Below are 13,730 nucleotides of genomic sequence, written 5' to 3' on the forward strand. Positions count from 1 at the left end.
AGTTTAGAGCAATTTCCATCCAAAACATGACTTACAAAAACGAATGAACAAAACAAAACGTCATTCCCATGTATTAATTCTACAGAGTTAGGTTTCGGTACAACAGGGACTTAACATACAAATTGGCTTCACGTGAGAAGCAAAAGAGATTTTCTATTTTTTAGATTTTTTTCTCATATTATTAAGCACGTATTTTAGTCTAATAAATTTTACTCTACTAGTGTAAAATCATGAATTTTATTTTATTTATTATTATGTTTTTACATTTTGCAATTAAACATCATATTTAAGTAGATGAAAAAAAAAAAGCTTCTTTCACTTCTTTTGTTGCCAATTTATACGTTAAAAGCTATTTGTATTTGATCCTTACACTAATTCTTCAAACCATTATTACAAAATAAAATTCTCTCCCATCTTAGAGATCAAGTGGTAAACACTTGCAACCCAAAACAAACGCACACAACAGGGTACACACTTGGTTGACTGTTTAAGCACATATACGAAGTCCTTCGGAAGTTTTTTGATACAAACATTTAAATGCAAACTGAGAGACAATTAAGGCACATTAAGATTGATTCCAAGAATGTTAGCCTTGATAGCAGTACAAAGGTAAACGGCAGCCTCAAGGTCAATAAGGCCATTGAATGGGCTTCAACATGACTTAATTGGTGGGTTTCCAACGACTGGACCAAGTAAACTTCCAAGCACACTGCCGCAAACACCTAGTTTAAGGGCGTCCTTTGGACTTATAAAGTTAATCCTTGTATGGACTGAACCATACTTGAATACGTTCACATATAACACACTAACTATATATATGCATTTTAAAAGAATAAAGGTGCAGATTTCAATTACTAGTCCAAAATGCTTGATTATAGCTATTTATAGAAAATCACATGCATGTATTGTTCATTTGCAAAGGATGAAGACTTTTGCTACCCTTTCATTCATTGAGAACTGGTGTTAATTTAATTTAAAAAAAAAATATAAAATCCAACCTTAATATCACATGTAAAGATCAATTTCCACCATTTCATCCTAAACAAGACGTACAACAACATATGAAATAAACGAAAACATCAAATATAAAATTTTATTCGCACAAAATAATTCTTCAAACCATCATTACATAGAAATTAAAATACTTTCTTCCACTTAGAAATCAAACACTAAAAACTCACAATCCAAATTAAACACACAAGCCGAATTATATTGTCGGTTGATCATTTACGCACATACGAAGTCCTTTGGAACTTTCTTGCTGCAAACGTTAAGAAGCAAACTGAGAGACAGTGGCACGTTTAGATTGATTCCAAGAACATTAGCCTTGATAGCTGTACAAAGGCAAACTGCAGCCTCGAGGTCAACGAGGCCTTCGAGAAGGCTGCAGCATGGCTTAACTGGTGGGTCACCGACGACTAGATTAAGTAATTTGCCAAGCACATTGGCACATACACCTAATTTAAGGGCATCCCTGGGACAAGTTCCAGCGGATGGTGGCTTTGGTTTTGGGGTAGGGCTAGGGCAGGTGGTACAACCACTGGCTAGTGCAAAAAACAAAAGGTTGAGTGCAAGAAAGAGAGCTAGTGGGGTATTGGTATTTGAAGCCATCTCTTCGTAATGTAGATTTCTATTAGAAGATGTGATGGTTTATGAAGGGATGGAATAAGAGATAGTAGATGTGACTGTATTTATAGGGAAAAAGATGTAGTTAAATAGTATTTCCATTCCTCTCATCTGATTCACATAAAACAATCATTTTTAGAATATTATAAATAGTGAACTGTATTTTTATGTTTTCAGCGAAGTACATAAATCTAAAATTGCAAAAATTCATTATAAATTTTGTTATTATTAATGTTTCATTAAGCCAAACAAGTGTGTGTATGTATACATTATATCCTCTTTTAGATCTATATTTTACTAAAAACGATACTATAATTTGGTTCTGGTATTTGTTTTTGGATTAAACTAAACTTCCATTCAATAGCAAACTATTGGAATTCCATCGTGCATTACGGCGGAAACTCAGTCAGTATCAGTCTGGTTCATTATGGTATCGACACTGGTTATAGCAACCGAAAGATATAAGTAAAAAAAAAAAGCTCACATTATACCCAAAAGGATATCAACACATTTTTCGTTATCCACCAAATTTAGATTGTTTATGTGAAAATGCGAGAATAATAATAATAATAATAATAATAATAATAGTACTAGTGGTAGTAGTTGTAGAAGTGATAGTAGAAAATGAAACGTTAAAAAATTGTTGTTACAGGCCACACACTGTACAACATCATTGTTGCGCACGACAAACACAACCCCACTCACAATCTGCGGCATCCAACTCCATCCCCATACAAACAACCACCCTTTTGTCCGAGAACTGTTGCCAACTTGTAGTCAAACATAGTCGCCCGCAACAAACGACTGTTGTCTTAAAAAAAAAAAAAAAAAAAAAAAAAAAAAAAAAAAAAAAAAAAAAAACAGATCTAGATCCATCATTGATTGGAATGAATTTATATGTTTCGATCCATCATTGAAATTCAAATCAAGTCTCTCTTCCTTGGGTGTATGTTTTACATAGTGCCCAATAAAATATTACAACTCGTTTTCTTTTAATGTTCAGTTAGATTTAGATGGGTATATCATATGTTATGTAATCAAGGCCGGCCCAATAGGCTTCAGACCCTAGGGTGTTGATGCACTTTTTGTGTCTGTTACTAGTCTTGTATGTAATGTCGTATTTTGTACGGTCTTTAATCTTTTATCGAGTCTGTATCCGTAGTCGACCAAGTCGGATATCCTCCTATCCGCTTGTGTCCGACGTGTTTTGTCTCTCTTTGTATGTAATTATGGTAAAACAATGCATGTCGCATCTAAGGGTATTTGTGTCATTATGTAATATATTCTGTGCCATCTGCTTCTGCAAACTGTTATGCAGAAACAGTTTCAAACTTGCAGGCCTTGACGAAACAGGCCTGTTTCGTCAAAATGTTGTCGACGAATCAGGCTTGTTTGATTCATTTGTGATTCGTCCAGGCAGTCAACGAATCAGTTGTGATTCGTTGACTAGTGGGCTTGTTTTTGGGCTTGATTCTGTTTCGTCAGCCCACTTCCTGATTCGTCAAGGTCTTTAGCCCATCTGCTATATAAAGGCACAGAATGTTCACAGAAAAGCTTAGAGATGCCAGTTTACCCTTTGTGCTTGTAAGAACTGTGTTTGTATCAGTTTGCATTTCTCATCAAGTTAATCAAACGATTGTGTTTCTTTGGTTAACCCTTGTGTTCTTTATGTTCTGTGTTTGATTGGCTAAGTTAAGTGGTTTCCGCACACTTAGCTTTGTTTGCTATAAACAAGGATTCCGTAGTGAAAATCGATCCTCCGATTTAGGGACCTACAAGTGGTATCAGAGCATAGGCTCTTATCCTTGTTTAAAATCAAACATAGTTCGGGTTGGTTGTCTTGTGTTTGTGTTATTTTGCTCAAAAGGTGTTTTTGAAAACATCATATTTTCTGGAAAAAGGAAACATAAAATTTGTAGTTGTTGTGTTTTTGTTAAGAGTTTTAACAAAAACCATACTAGTTTGAGTATTCACACACTCACGGTTGGTTTTAGTTAAAAGTTTTAGACAAAATTCCTTTTTCAGAAAGTTTAAAACTCACATTGTTCATGTGTTCTTCATATATTCATTAAAGGTTCATGTTGTTCTTGAAAAAGATTGGTTTTTGATCTAAAAGATAAGGTTACTCTTGTTTGAAAAGTGTTTGACCCATCCCCTTATCCACCTGTAAGACCCTAATACGTATTTGACTAAAAGTCGCAGCGGAAGTTCAAGCCATAAACTTTCTTTCATTATAACCACCTTAACTTATTTAAAAATTAACTTTAACATAACTCTTTCACATAAATCCATCAATCGACTTATTTACTAAGTAAAAACATAGCTTATGTTTACTACATTATATACATCAACGTTCCCGTACAATCTCACTAGTGACTCGATCCTCGATCTCTGTTCCTTGATGATCCTCATGACTCGTACTACCTGCGCTCACCACATTAAATTCATAACATTAGTACGCATTATAAACATACAAGATTTATTCACGTTTACTTCTTGTTCCGTTAATTCTTTACATCCCAGCTTTCCATCTGATCGTACATTCCGTGGTGAGACTTTCTCATTGTACCTGCGTTACACTTCGTTCACAAGGCACACTATTATTATCGTCAATACTCAATTTCATTGAATACATGCGTATATACTTTCATACATACTTACATATGTGCATCCGTTCACACATAACTGCTTACAAACCTACGTACCTACATTCATACGTACGTTCCTACATACGTGCATACCTACATACATACATGCATACATGTCTACATACATACCTATTACATGCCTTCTCACAACCCTACATACGTGCACACACTTTCGTACATACTCACTTGGATATATATATACACATACACATACTACCCACATACACACCTACATACATACATACATACATTCATTCATACATACCACTTATATTCACACATACATACATTCATTCATACATACCACTTATATTCACACATACATACATACATACCTTCATACGTATCTACTTAAGGAAATTCTTAACTTAGAATCCCACATTTAGGTACCATATTACTACATATTCTTTAGGATCCCACCTTTGGGTACCATATTACTACATATTCTTTAGGATCCCACCTTTGGGTACCATATTACTACATATTCTTTAGGATCCCACCCTTGGGTACCATATTACTACATATTCTTTAGGATCCCACCTTTGGGTACCATATTACTACATATTCTTTAGGATCCCACCTATGGGTACCATATTACTACATATTCTTTAGGATCCCACCTTTGGGTACCATATTACTACATATTCTTTAGGATCCCACCTTTGGGTACCATATTACTACATGTTCTTTAGGATCCCACCTTTGGGTACCATATTACTACATATTCTTTAGGATCCCACCTTTGGGTACCATATTACTACATATTCTTTAGGATCCCACCTTTGGGTACCATATTACTACATGTTCTTTAGGATCCCACCTTTGGGTACCATATTACTACATATTCTTTAGGATCCCACCTTTGGGTACCATATTACTACATATTCTTTAGGATCCCACCTTTGGGTACCATATTACTACATGTTCTTTAGGATCCCACCTTTGGGTACCATATTACTACATATTCTTTAGGATCCCACCTTTGGGTACCATATTACTACATATTCTTTAGGATCCCACCTTTGGGTACCCTACCCGTCGGCGACGCCCTCTAGTTTTTGCAGTTTTCTGCAGGTTCGTTACGTCGTCCGTACGCACTAAAACGCACGTAACTTTTGAACCGTTTACCCGTTTGACCTCCCGTTTCTTCCTACATGCTTGTAAATTCACATTCTATCATATGAACTTAAAATCTTACCTCCGGATTACGGAAATCCTTAACTTACATATATTCGACTTAACTATTTTCTAACTATTTGACCCGTTAAGGGTATTCGCGCATTAATTGGTCTATGACTGACCAAACCATCATCCCCACTTCCATACTTGTCCAAAACATTACTCTAATCGAATAACTTGCTTCTAAACCACTTTTAAGTTCGTTTACCCCAAAATACCCATCATGGGCATTTTGGTCAACCTTAAACCCATCATTTACGACGAAAGACTTTAACACATATTTGACCTCAAACATCATATTTAATTCATTACAACACTTTATTACTTACTTGTACTACGAAGTGATTACGGAAATCACTTACCTCGTGCATCCATGTTCGTAACCGCTTCCTTGCCTCATTTCGACCCGTTAGCCTTTCATGCTTGGTCCATGCTAGTGTGGTTCCTATCCTTTCATGTCGTCATGCCATAATAATGTTAGTACTCATGCTTATTCATATTAATACACATTTTCCAGCTCTTATCTACATTGACTTTCACTAACACGAATACAACATAAATTGTCAACCACATTGTTCAATTAGACAACCTAACGTAATTCATAACATCATCCTTTACTAGCATGGTCATATATTATATATTTAGTACACATTCACTTCTTGATTGAAATTAAGTGATTAATAAAAACACATGGGGAGCATCGCCCGTTCAAGCACAATGTACAAGCTTCTAATGCATAGTCTTGACCAACACATACATTCAACCCGAATTCTTGTATGAGTTCCATCTAAAGCACATTCTTCAAGTTAGTATACTACTAATTACATCATTATCATGTTTCATTCATATATGTCAAGCCATTTCATACAATCTCACATCCTAACTTCACCTAGACATTTCATCAAACACTTGGCGTGCGTACTACTAGCTATGCACAATGTACAACTAATTTATGCATGATCTTCCAAGTTCATACATAATTCATCAATTGAAACTAGAATAAACTAAATTACATACCATACTCAACCTATCTAACAATAGTCCATTACATACAACATACACATTGATGATTCAAGCAAGGATTTGACATGGGTGAAACACCTATGTCATCATCTTCACCATAGAAGTGGGTTTCACTTCTAATCATCAAATTACTTAAAATCCTTCCCAACACAAGTTCTATTTGGTGATTCTAATACACAATCATGCTCAATTTCATATAAATTCACGGATTAATCATAACCCACTTCATACAACTTCACCAAATTACAAATTTCAACATACCTTATGTAGAGAACTCTTAGATGATCAAGAATCTAAGTCCATGCATCAGATTAGGGCTTATTTCCCCCTTCAATTTGAAGGTTTTCTTGAATTAGGGTTTCACCCCTTTCTTTCTTTTCTCCTGATCGATCTCACGCACACACACTCCTTGTGTGTGTGTGATTTTTGTTTTAATTAATTTCAGTTTCAAATTTGGCAAATCTAGTCCCTCAAGTTTATCATACCATCATAGTTGCCACAAGTTTCATTCCTTTACTTATTTTGTTAGGCTTTTAACTAAGTTTAATAACCTAGTTATTGTATTTCATTTAATTAACATGGCAACGTACCTACGTATTAATAATACGAGTTTTGGGGTGTTACAAGTCTACCCCCCTTAAAGAAGGTTTCGTCCCCGAAACCTTTCTCATTTCCATTAAACACAACTATTCTTTCACTTTGCCCCATACGACCTCTAGCCCATCTTAGTGACAATCTTCTGCTTTCAAGAACCCATCTCGGAGTTCTTATTGGTGTCACTTTCACTAATAGCGCTAGTTTTTAACCCATTTCATAGCTAATGGTTCCTTCCCCATTCTAATACTCGTATATCATGTACAATACACCGTTTTGTTTACTTGAAACAATTTCAACATCCTATTAATAACATTCCCTCTTTTCTTTTTTTTTTATTCATTTCCAATATTCGTATTATTCTTATCGAGGTTACGCTCTTACTTCGTAATTTATACATACACCTCTATGCTTAACTTTGATGGATACATCGTAATACTAAGTAACTATCCATTCCCGCTTCATGACTATTCATACAATTGACTTCTTTCTAACAAGTCCATATTTTTCATACTTTATCTTTACACACATTCTCAATTCCTTGGCCTGTTAATAACAGGTCAATATTCATACTACTTCAACTTGTAGTCATACATACATTCATATGATCCGTTCGTAACGGATCTAATACCTTCATCTTATTTCTTAAAATTACATTCTCTACATGCACTGTATAATATTTACTATTGTTTTGTTACCACAACAAAACTACTATTTCATAGTCACTACTACGTGCCTAGTTCTCATGTTAACGTCACTCTACGTTTTCCAGAGTTTCTTGTACTTTGCATACCTTCATATTGCCTTCAATCGCTTCATGCATTTCATATTACTATGACTTTCACTTCCTGCATTACTTAGGTGGTGTTTGTTTTTTGTGAAAAGATCTTCAGGACCTCTTATGTCTACCCCACGCAGACCACGCGCAGACGTTTGAGTCTGCAGTGTGTTTGTTTTTTCGAAGACCTTTCATTAAAAAAAGGTCTGCGCGACCTCTTTTTCATGCAGACATGGATCAAGCTCTTCATGCCTCTTCTCCTCTTTTTTTATCCCAGATGCAACAAACACTGCCCTAGTTCCTTCTCCCCTCCTCCTACGTCGCCGACCACCCCTCCTCCTCCACACCACCGGCCACCCATCCTCCTCCTCCACACCGCCGACCTCCTCCTTCCTCTCTGCCGGCCACCCCTCCTCCTCTACACCACCGGCCACCCCTCCTCCTCCTCCTCCTCCTCCTTCACACCGCCGACCTCCTCCTCCCTCTCTGCCGACCACCCCTCCTCCTCCTTCCTCTGCGGTTACTCGGAGAACGTTGGAGATCATGTTACTTATCCAATCAGGTGATTTTAATTCTGAATTTCAGCTTAATTTGAGTATAATAAGTTTATGTTGCTTTTGATTTTGTAGCTAATTAGGTCTGTGGATATGAAATGTTAGGGCTTGTTGAATTTTTATGCAATTGAATTGTGATTTACGGTAAAATTATGTGACATGTAGTTTAATTATAGGTGAAAACCAGTATCTTGAATGCAGGGTTTGAGATTTCTAGGTTTTCAGAATTGAATGTTTATTATGAACTGCTAGTTTTTGTCAAATTTTTATGCAATTAAATGGTGAATTATGGTAAATTCATGTCACATGTTGTTTAGTTGTAGGTTAAAACCAGTATGCTTAGGTATTGAAAAACTTGGTTGAAGGGGAAGAAAAGGAAAGATACGGTATGTACCGCGTTTGCTGACGAAAGTTATGAAGAGCCAAAGATTAGAATGAACAAGGTTATTAGAACAAACCTCCGGGATCGGCTCGATTATGTTGTATCGGTGCACCTGTGTCCGGATGTGAAGTACGGGAAACAGATTCACGTGCTTCCATTAGACGACACCATTGAAGGTGTCACAGGGGACCTATTTGATGCATATCTAAAACGTAAGTTTTACACGTTGTTTGTAGGTTTGATGTTTAAACCCTAAACAGTAAACAATAGATAATGATTGTGATTAATGCAGCTTACTCTTTGGAGGCGTATAGACCCGTAAGATAATGATTGTGATTAATGCAACTTACTTTCTGGTTTGATCTCTATTTTGCTATTTTATCTTAAATGAAGTTTGGTGAAATTTTTGTCCATTTCAAACATCAAAAGAATATGTTTATATGTTTTATTGAATTTGGGATTAGATTTAAAGATGGATGCTGATTTAGGGTTAACTGAATGTTAGTTCTCTGTGTCTAGTTACATAGAATTGTTGTTCTCCTTGATTGTTGAGGTTATGTTCAAAGAATGCCTACTTTTTTTTATTAATATGGTTTTTGTTTTCTATCAAACCTGTAACATTTGATACTATTTTATCTTGGCAGGATCTTGCAAGATCTCAATCTTGAGTTTGATGATATGAATACAGAGTATAAAAAAGGTTCTGTCTAGATGTCCTCTCTTGGTTGGTCTGGTGGGTAAGCGGTCAAAAATCAAAACGGGTTGAATTAAGTGCAGATGAAAATAGGTCGGATCGGGTTGCAACTTGATGTTTGTTTGAAACTTGTATGTGGTTAAAACTTGATGTAAATTCACATGTCGACTAGTGTTTGTTTGAAACTTGTATGTGGTTGAAACTTGATGTTTGTTTGAAACTTGTATGTGGTTAAAACTTGATGTAAATTCATATGCAAAGCATGGATTCAATGATTTAAAAAAAATGTTATTGTTTTTTTATAAATATTATTTCAGTATTGTATAACTATTACTTATGTTTGAATGTTAAAAAAACTCTTTAAAGTTAAATAAAATAAGTTTATTTATATTTCAGTTTATTTCAGCAGCTAGCAGAGGTTAAAAAACAAACAGTCTTCTTCTTGCAGACTGCAGAGGTTTGGTCCACCTCTTCAGCTGCAGATGTCTGCAGATGTGGTCCGCAGACTGCAGACGTTTTACCTCTGAAAAAACAAACAGCACCTTAATCTACCTAAGCAAACATGTCGTGCAATTTCATCATACGAAAGTTTAATAAATACTCAAAATTCCTCAAACTTTTGAAGTTTACCTTTTTAGTGACATACTTTCTTCTTATGTCAATTGTAAAAAAAAAAAAATTGAACATTCCATACCATACCATACATATCCTATCGGTCATTTCGTAGGTCTTTCTCAACCTACCAATTCATACCTGTCCAACATGAATTACACATTTTACTAACCTCGATTTCTTTGCATAATTCAACGGTCCGCAAACCAGATCTATTCACTTCTTCACGAGTACTAGCCATACCAGGCCAGATTTCCTTCATCCGTGAAGTGTGCTTCCGCTCGTGCACATCCTTCCACCAATTCAATTGGTTTCATCACACTAAGAATTCTAACATCACCACCTACAAAATTGGTGGTTAGCACATCTCATTCAAATACTGAGTCTACTAGGTGATTAGTCACCTAAAATTCTTTTTTACATATTTCCTACGTACATGCTATATCATATCTTACATTCCATTTCTTACACGCAATTCTTTCATTTTAGTTACTTATTCCGTCAACCCTTGCAGTTTGACCCTTTAAAGTTAAACTGACCTTTCTTACTTATCATAGATGCATTGAAGTACACATTCGTGCTTCCTTCCATTCATGCTTACTTACAAAGACATTCATTACATCGTTTTAGTATTCTTAACAAACTTACCCTTTTTGTTCATACTTAAACCATTGTCTGGGTCATAGCCCGTCATTCATTCTGACTTCTAAGAGTCGATTTCTAACACATTTAACACATACCTTGTTCAAAACTTCCTTCTTTCGTTTTATAACTTAGGTCTGCATGCTCATTACGATCATTCTTTTGTTTCTTTACTTTACATTTGCCCATATGACTCATTTAACACAATCACGGTCAGACTATCGACACTTCTTATGTAGACTAGTTTCGTCTTTTATACCTTAAATATGTTTCGCGGATTCGAATGCATTATTCATACCTTTCGTACCTTCTATGTTTTGAATCCGTCTTGCGGATTCAAACATTGCATTTGCATCTTTCATTCTTTGAATCCGTCTCGCGGATTCAAACATTTCATTCATACATTGCTGATCCGTACTGTCTTACGGATTCAACATTCTTCATGCTTATCACTCATACTTTTTCACTCTTACATAGTACTCTCAATTTCCCGAGAGTCTTACTACCCATTTCACCGCACGCCCACCTGTTACCCAATTCTAACGGACACACCTGCGATAATTACCACGGTCTCACGAATGTCATATGCTTCTTGCGTACTGGCCAGGTGCGCAATTCACATACTAATTCCGTGCCATCAGGTAATCATCGCCTTATGTCCGCATTAGTGGGTCTCAGTTCGTGCTACATTTTTTTTTAAATTTTACCAAGACAATATCGTTGTCTTCCGTTTAGTACTTACCCTCCCAAGGAGACTTCTTCCTTTTTCTTTTAACAACGGTACCCATACATATCAACATTGTGTACCTGGGGTCCGTCTGTCCATTCGCATCCTTAACTGCCTTAGCATCCACCTTAGACTGCATTCACGGATCATCCTCTCCAAACTTTTAAGCTTACCTTGCACATAGCAAACCGTTAGCTTCTCCATATGAATACATACATATACGTTTTCATACCATTTCTACCTTTAGATCTTGATCGAGTCATGGATTGTACAGGTTCCTTATCACAAGAGCACATAGGTTTGAGTTCAAGTACCTACCTTCTCGTACTTGATTCCCTCAAACCAGGGCTCTGATACCAACTTGTAAGACCCTAATACGTATTTGACTAAAAGTCGCAGCGGAAGTTCAAGCCATAAACTTTCTTTCATTATAACCACCTTAACTTATTTAAAAATTAACTTTAACATAACTCTTTCACATAAATCCATCAATCGACTTATTTACTAAGTAAAAACATAGCTTATGTTTACTACATTATATACATCAACGTTCCCGTACAATCTCACTAGTGACTCGATCCTCGATCTCTGTTCCTTGATGATCCTCATGACTCGTACTACCTGCGCTCACCACATTAAATTCATAACATTAGTACGCATTATAAACATACAAGATTTATTCACGTTTACTTCTTGTTCCGTTAATTCTTTACATCCCAGCTTTCCATCTGATCGTACATTCCGTGGTGAGACTTTCTCATTGTACCTGCGTTACACTTCGTTCACAAGGCACACTATTATTATCGTCAATACTCAATTTCATTGAATACATGCGTATATACTTTCATACATACTTACATATGTGCATCCGTTCACACATAACTGCTTACAAACCTACGTACCTACATTCATACGTACGTTCCTACATACGTGCATACCTACATACATACATGCATACATGTCTACATACATACCTATTACATGCCTTCTCACAACCCTACATACGTGCACACACTTTCGTACATACTCACTTGGATATATATATACACATACACATACTACCCACATACACACCTACATACATACATACATACATTCATTCATACATACCACTTATATTCACACATACATACATTCATTCATACATACCACTTATATTCACACATACATACATACATACCTTCATACGTATCTACTTAAGGAAATTCTTAACTTAGAATCCCACATTTAGGTACCATATTACTACATATTCTTTAGGATCCCACCTTTGGGTACCATATTACTACATATTCTTTAGGATCCCACCTTTGGGTACCATATTACTACATATTCTTTAGGATCCCACCCTTGGGTACCATATTACTACATATTCTTTAGGATCCCACCTTTGGGTACCATATTACTACATATTCTTTAGGATCCCACCTATGGGTACCATATTACTACATATTCTTTAGGATCCCACCTTTGGGTACCATATTACTACATATTCTTTAGGATCCCACCTTTGGGTACCATATTACTACATGTTCTTTAGGATCCCACCTTTGGGTACCATATTACTACATATTCTTTAGGATCCCACCTTTGGGTACCATATTACTACATATTCTTTAGGATCCCACCTTTGGGTACCATATTACTACATGTTCTTTAGGATCCCACCTTTGGGTACCATATTACTACATATTCTTTAGGATCCCACCTTTGGGTACCATATTACTACATATTCTTTAGGATCCCACCTTTGGGTACCATATTACTACATGTTCTTTAGGATCCCACCTTTGGGTACCATATTACTACATTTTCTTTAGGATCCCACCTTTGGGTACCATATTACTACATATTCTTTAGGATCCCACCTTTGGGTACCCTACCCGTCGGCGACGCCCTCTAGTTTTTGCAGTTTTCTGCAGGTTCGTTACGTCGTCCGTACGCACTAAAACGCACGTAACTTTTGAACCGTTTACCCGTTTGACCTCCCGTTTCTTCCTACATGCTTGTAAATTCACATTCTATCATATGAACTTAAAATCTTACCTCCGGATTACGGAAATCCTTAACTTACATATATTCGACTTAACTATTTTCTAACTATTTGACCCGTTAAGGGTATTCGCGCATTAATTGGTCTATGACTGACCAAACCATCATCCCCACTTCCATACTTGTCCAAAACATTACTCTAATCGAATAACTTGCTTCTAAACCACTTTTAAGTTCGTTTACCCCAAAATACCCATCATGGGCATTTTGGTCAACCTTAAA

At 36.1% G+C, this 13,730-nt stretch overlaps 2 protein-coding genes across 2 annotated transcripts; one reads left to right on the forward strand and one right to left on the reverse strand.

Moving 5' to 3' along the window:
* Positions 1-1,062: 1,062 nt before the first annotated feature.
* Positions 1,063-1,666, reverse strand: LOC110920859 (14 kDa proline-rich protein DC2.15). Its single transcript, XM_022165066.2, has one exon. The coding sequence runs from the start codon at positions 1,609-1,611 to the stop codon at positions 1,228-1,230; it is 384 nt and encodes a 127-aa protein (XP_022020758.1). The 5' UTR covers positions 1,612-1,666; the 3' UTR covers positions 1,063-1,227.
* Positions 1,667-7,989: 6,323 nt separating this feature from the next.
* Positions 7,990-9,784, forward strand: LOC110920858. Its single transcript, XM_022165065.2, has 2 exons — positions 7,990-8,410; positions 9,429-9,784. Exons 1-2 carry the CDS (start codon positions 8,073-8,075, stop codon positions 9,493-9,495), a joined length of 405 nt encoding a protein of 134 aa, XP_022020757.1. The 5' UTR covers positions 7,990-8,072; the 3' UTR covers positions 9,496-9,784.
* Positions 9,785-13,730: the final 3,946 nt, after the last annotated feature.

The sequence above is a fragment of the Helianthus annuus genome, chromosome 17, assembly GCF_002127325.2.
Source record: "Helianthus annuus cultivar XRQ/B chromosome 17, HanXRQr2.0-SUNRISE, whole genome shotgun sequence".
Taxonomy (NCBI): domain Eukaryota; kingdom Viridiplantae; phylum Streptophyta; class Magnoliopsida; order Asterales; family Asteraceae; genus Helianthus; species Helianthus annuus.